The sequence below is a fragment of the Triticum aestivum genome, chromosome 6D, assembly GCF_018294505.1.
Source record: "Triticum aestivum cultivar Chinese Spring chromosome 6D, IWGSC CS RefSeq v2.1, whole genome shotgun sequence".
NCBI lineage: Eukaryota > Viridiplantae > Streptophyta > Magnoliopsida > Poales > Poaceae > Triticum > Triticum aestivum.
In genome coordinates, this window is record NC_057811.1 from 276,399,484 (window position 1) to 276,406,037 (window position 6,554).

General features: G+C 44.1%; 1 protein-coding gene across 2 annotated transcripts; it reads left to right on the forward strand.

Annotated features, from left to right (window-relative positions):
* The first annotated feature begins 404 nt into the window (after nucleotides 1-404).
* LOC123144634 (uncharacterized) lies at nucleotides 405-3,293 on the forward strand. 2 transcript variants are annotated; one of them, XM_044563835.1, is made up of 5 exons: nucleotides 405-638; nucleotides 737-1,058; nucleotides 1,159-1,603; nucleotides 2,195-2,297; nucleotides 2,845-3,293. In XM_044563835.1, the coding sequence occupies exons 3-5, from the start codon at nucleotides 1,559-1,561 to the stop codon at nucleotides 3,021-3,023; spliced, it is 327 nt and encodes a 108-aa protein (XP_044419770.1). In that variant the 5' UTR covers nucleotides 405-638; nucleotides 737-1,058; nucleotides 1,159-1,558; the 3' UTR covers nucleotides 3,024-3,293. The 2 variants fall into 2 exon arrangements, with proteins under 2 accessions (XP_044419770.1, XP_044419769.1); XM_044563834.1 differs by having other exon boundaries at nucleotides 737-1,603.
* The last annotated feature ends 3,261 nt before the right edge of the window (nucleotides 3,294-6,554 follow it).

The window sequence follows — 6,554 nt, forward strand, 5'->3', positions numbered from 1 at the left end:
GTGCATATGCACCCATTGTCGAAAACACATTGAAAAGTTGAAAAATTCAGAACAAAAATCCCGCGTGTATATCCGGACATTTTATATCCGTTCACAAGGTTTCGGTGAAAAACGACGTTTTTTGTGGCTTGTGTAAAAAAGATAAAGAAATGCCTCGTGAATAGTTAGAATGAAGCATCAGAAATTGTCTTTTCTACACAAGCCACAAAAAACGTCGTTTTTCACTGAAACCTTGTGAACGGACATAAAATGTCCGGATATACACGCGGGATTTTTGTTCCGAATTTTTCAACTTTTCAGAATGTGTATTTCGACAATAGATGCATATGCACGTAGGAGAAAAGGGAATATCCCAAGAAAAGCTATATATGTACTGCGTCAGATGGACAGAGCGGGCGGCGGACAACCGGGCGTTAACTGCTGGCGGGGACGCCCATTTGCGTGCCACAAGCGGCGTCGTCATCTGTTCTGTTCACCTCGTCAACTGGACCCACCTGTCAGAGTGGGTCCACATGGACGGGCCGCTCGAACAGGAGGGTCGGACCCTAGTTGACTGGGAGGGGATCCTTGGGGGAAAATAGAGGGTTGAGCGGCGGCACGGCCATGGCCATGGATTTCCCACTCTCGCCGGTTGACAAGTAAGTAAAATTTTCCGCGTTCTGATGCATTGATTCCAGTTATCGTTAGCTACCATTTGGACCAGAAAAAGCTTAGGGATTCGATTGGATGTCCGCAGATTACCAATCTTCCCGGATGAGGAATCTAGCGCGGCGGCGCTGCTGGAAATGTTTGGGCGTGGTGGGCGTGCTGGTGAACAGTCGTGTAATGGATCTCGCGGGGTCGTCGTCTATGGACCAGGGCGGAGCTCACCTGCCCATGGTGCTTGTTTGGTCTGCAAGGAAGCGAGGGGGAGGCGGTGATGTTCTGCGATAAGGCCTTGTTTGTCATAATTAGATGAGATATGGGTTGTTCGGCAGTTTGAGCAAAAAACACTATGGTGCATGGTTGTGTCTTGCGGCTGCAAATATATAATCGATTTGGCCTAACAAATCACCAAGGTTAGCCCTTCCATTCCTCTCAACTTGGAGTACTTCCATTCCCTTCCTGATGTGTTTTCTTTTTCCTTGGTTTGCTGCTGCACGGACCAACTCGATGCAGGGGGAGTAGCGAGGAGGCGTGCTTCTGCTTCTCCAAGCCATGGAGCAAGTCGAGGTCAATGCAGGTTATGGAAAGTATCCCTTCTCCTCTACACCGTTTCCATTTGGTAGGCACAACCACACAAGTGTGAGGCTTTGGTTCCCTTACGTGACATGTATGTGTTTCAATCAATAGAGTACGGGAGGGAGGAGAATCATTAGGCTATATATGGTTGGATGTCTTTGTCAGATTCTTATGATGATGATGTGTACACTTAATTAAACATCTCTTTATCATTTGGCATAGCATTTTTATTTTAACTCCGCTTCTTCTTTGCGGCCATGTATTGTAACGAGTGTGGCATCCTTGTCCTCCTCGAGGAGGCAAGACACAGTGGCGCGCCTAGCCTCAGCGGTGAAGAATGGCGGTGCTCCTCTTCGTCCTCGACCTGCTCTGCTCCTTCAAGGTAAGCTGTTCCTGGTCCTCGGCCTGCTTACTGTCATCGGCCAAGAATATGTTGCTACCATGTGACCTGTTGCTCTACCGCCAAGAAATAAACTATCTTTCTTACATTAGCGTTTTCTCCGGATTCAAGTCCAGTACCTCATTCTGCTTTAGTTGATGAATTCCACAAATGCAATCTCTCATTGTTGCTGTTATATCATAACAACATTACCTTGCCGTCGACTTCCGTCAACTCAACCGCAAGGGTGACATCAACTGAATCCCCAAACAGTGATCGCATGTCGGTTTGCAGATCTTCAGTTTTCAACTTATTGTGTACTTGCCAATTTTTGCGAGTATTCTGAAAAACGGCTGCTTGTTTTATGACTGGTACAAGCCGCTGATCCATTCATCGTCTCCTGATATCTCACTGCTTACCTCTCTGATTATCCAATCTTCTAGTGGAGATAAATGTTGTGTTGTGTTGACTAGTGTGTTAGCATAACTCTATTGGTGTAGCTTCTCCTCTGCTCTTTGTCGTCATTTCTGTACTAGTGTTGATTGTTAGCAACAATAGAATTCTACTGGACATAAAGTTATGTTGACTGTTCAGCAGCAGCATGGATTTGGTATAGCAAAGGGCAAGTGCTTCATTTCGTCGTGCCAGGCAAGGTGCCATGCGACGGAGGTTCAGCATCGGCTACAAAATCGCCATGGTGAGCTACTCAAGCTCCTGTCCTTCCTCTGCTCTGCGCCTGTCACCATCGTACATGCTCTGTTTCTTGGCCATCGACCCATGGATGATCTAGGCTTACTTAGGGTTTTATACTGTTTAGGCTTAATTAGCTGGTAAGTTAGATAAGTTATATGGATTGGCGATGGAGAGGTATGCCTGGAATAAGACGCACTAAATTAAACACAGAAGAAGCATAAGAAAAACACATTAATTTAAGTTTTAACATAAATAGCAAAGTCAATGGTGTCATGCATGTCAGGGCTTCGGTCGAAGTTGCTGATTGGCACTTTAGACAACACAGAGTTTGGATAATATGCCTTCTCACTGTCATTCTTTAGGAAAACAATATATTTATTTCTTCTTTTCTTGCGGGTAATATATTTATTTCTTCAACAACCATCTATTATCAATATAGATACATGTCAACATCAATATTTAACGATTGCTTGATGTTTAAGGTTGATTTCTTCTTTTGTTCTTGGATCTGAGCTCAAGATTTGCCATTTGTCTTATCCATGTTTGTGCAGGATTGGGGTACAACAGAGAAGGGGTTCATCATGCCACTAACAGGCAAGGTGCGCGGTGCTATGGCTCCGTTTCCGGCCCCGGTGGCGTCTTCCGTTGGTCCCGCTGCCGTGCGGCGGCGCCGTTTTTGGCATTGGCTACAAGATGGGCAAGGTCTGCTCCTATCCTCCGGTTTCTCTGAGCCTATCTGATGATGCCATCTGCATGTTTGCTCAACAATACCTGCCTTCTTGTTTTTGGTCTTTTTTATGCAATTTGGCTTCTGAATTTTGTCCCTAAGTTAGTGGAACCAAGTAGTACTGAATGATGGACGGTGTATATGTAAATCAAAACAGGACATACTACATTTGCTAGTTAGTTTACAGTTTGAATAACTCATAACGATTGTATGGTGGATGCTTGTCCACGGCCATCGAGCCGTGGTCAATTTTTAGGATTTCGATGTGTGTCATGTGGTCATGTAGAAACCCTGGGTGTTGACTGGCGGAGGTTGTTTGAATAAGTACAGCGTGTGCACTAACGTGTGTGAGCCATCAGTTACATAAACACGTGCACGCACTAAAGCCTGGTTGCTACTAACCCCGGGCATACGATTACAACAGATTATATTAGTCTTGATCTGGATCTAACGATACATGGACAGCACGCCAAAGATGGCGACGAGGATGGCGAGCACAAGCACCGTGGCCATCAGGTTGGTTAGCCTGACCATGAGGTTCATCCTAAAGTAGATCTTGGACCAGGGTAGGAGCTGGTGACATGTCCACAACGTGAACCAGCGGAGCAGCCTGTGGATGAGGCACTGGGATCTGCTGGTCGACCACACCGGCGTTTGGGGTGTGGTACTTCGACGCCTACTGCCTCACGATCACCAGACATGGGATCAGTGGGAGAAGCTCCTGTGAACCTCTGTGATGGGACGAGCAGATGAAGACTCATCGCCGCTGTGGTTCGAGATGTGGATGATGTGGAGCTGGCCGCTGGGGATTTAATGGTGGGAGGCTTCCCACCGAGGCCTCCATTTTCGGAGGGCCATTAAAGATTTGTGTCGGTGGTAGACGGCTCCATCTGTACCAACGCGGGGTTAACTGAGTACCTCATTTAATGACAGCAAGGCATGGGCCAGTGGGCCATTCCCAAAAAAGGGTGTCGACCGAATACACGGGGGAATACGAGCAAAGACGCACATCGCGAGGAGATGGGGCGGTCCAGATTCCGGGTTCATCTAGACCCGGGAGCCAAATTACTTTTCCGATACGTTATTTTATATGATTTTTGGGACTAACCTATTAACCTAGAGCTCAATGCCAGTTTATGTTTCTTCCTTGTTTTAGAGTTTTGCAGAAAAGGAATACCAAACAGAATGAAACTTTTGTGATAATTTTTCTTGGACCAGAAGATATCCAGAGGACTTGGGAGTGCACGTTAGGAAAGCCACAAGGCGGCCACAAGGTTGGGAGGCGCGTCCAGGGGGTAGGACGCGCCCCCACCCTTGTGGGCTCATCGTGACTCCACCGACCTATTTCTTTCACCTATATATTCTCAAATATTCCAAAACCTACCAGGAAAGCCAGGAAAACACTTTTCCACCGCCGCAACCTTCTGTACGCGTGACATCCCATCTAGGGGTCTTTTCCGGTGTCCTGCCGAAGGGGGATTCGATCACGGAGGGCTTCTACATCAACACCATTGCCTCTCCGATGAAGCGTGAGTAGTTTACCTCAGACCTACGGGTCCATAGCTAGTAGCTAGATGACTTCTTCTCTCTCTTTGATTCTCAATACCATATTCTCCTCGGTGTTCTTGGAGATCTATCCGATGTAATACTCTTTTGCGGTGTGTTTGCCGAGATCCGATGAATTGTGGATTTATGATCAGCTTATCTATGAATATTATTTGAATCTTCTCTGAATTCTTATATGCATGATTTGATATTTTTGCAAGTCTCTTTGAACTATCGATTTGGTTTGGCCAACTTGATTGGTTTTTCTTGCAATGGGAGAAGTGCTTAGTTTTGGGTTCAATCTTGCGGTGCTCGATCCTAGTGACAGAAGGGGAACCGGCACGTATTGTATTGTTGCCATCGAGGATAACAAGATGGGGTTTTCATCATATTGCTTGAATTTATCCCACTACATCATGTCATCTTACTTAATGCGTTACTCTGTTCTTATGAACTTAATACTCTAGATGCAGGCAGGAGTCGGTCGATGTGTGGAGTAATAGTAGTAGATGCAGGCAGGAGTCGGTCTACTTGATACGGACGTGATGCCTATATTCATGATCATTGCCTTAGATAATCGTCATAATTATGCGCTTTTCTATCAATTGCTCAGCAGTAATTTGTTCAACCACCGAAATATTTTCTATCTTGAGAGAAGCCTCTAGTTAAACCTATGGCCCCCGGGTCTATTTTCCATCATATAAGTTTCCGATCTACAATTTTAGTTTCCCTTTACTTCCTTTGCAATCTTTTACCTTCCGTTCCATAAACCAAAAATACCAAAAAAAATAATTTACTGTTTATCCATCTCTACCAGATCTCACTTTGCAAATAACTATGAAGGGATTGACAACCCCTTATTGCGTTGGGTGCAAGTTGGTGTTTGTTTGTGCAGGTATTCAGTGACTTGTGCGTTGTCTCCTACTGGATTGATACCTTAGTTCTCAAAACTGAGGGAAATACTTACTCTACTCTGCTGCATCACCCTTTCCTCTTTAAGGGAAAAACCAACGCAAGCTTAAGAGGTAGTAGGAAGAATTTCTGGCGTCGTTGCCGGGGAGATCTACGCCAAGCCAATACATACCAAGATCCCATCATAAAATCTCATCTCTCGCATTACATTATTTGCCATTCGCCTCTCGTTTTCCTCCCCCCACTTCTAAAACGATTTTTGAAAAGATTTGCCTTCTCTTCGCCCCTGTTTCATTCGCTTTCTGCGCTTGCTTTTTGTGTTGCTCGTGTGTTGGATTGTTTGCTTTTTCATGATGACTCAAGAGAATACCAAATTGTGTGACTTTTCCAACACCAATAATAATTATTTTATTAGTACTCCGATTGCTCCCGCTACTAATGTGGAATCTTGTGAAATCAATACCGCTTTGCTGAATCTTGTTATGAAAAATCAATTTTCCGGCCTTCCCAATGAAGATGCCGCATCCCATCTTAATAATTTCATTGATTTGTGTGATATGCAAAATAAAAATATGTGGATAATGATATTGTTAAATTGAAACTATTTTCGTTCTCGCTTAGAAATCGTGCTAAAACTTGGTTTTCATCTTTGCCTAAAAATAGTATTGATTCATGGAATAAGTGCAAAGATGCTTTTATTTCCAAGTATTTTCCTCCGGCTGAGATCATCTCCCTTAGGAACAATATTATGAATTTTAAGCAACTTGATCATGAACATGTTGCACAATCTTGGGAGAGGATGAAATTGATGATACGGAATTGCCCTACTCATGATTTGAATTTGTGGATGATTATACAAAAAAAAATTATGCTGGATTGAATTTTGCTTCTAGAAATTTTTTAGATTCGGCCGCGGGAGGTACTTTTATGAAAATTACGTTAGGAGAAGCTATCAAACTCCTAGATAATATTGTGGTTAATTATTCTCAATAGCATACCGAAAAATCTTCCACTAGTAAAAAAGTGCATGCAATTGAAGATATTAATGTTTTGAGTGGAAAGATGGATGAGCTTATG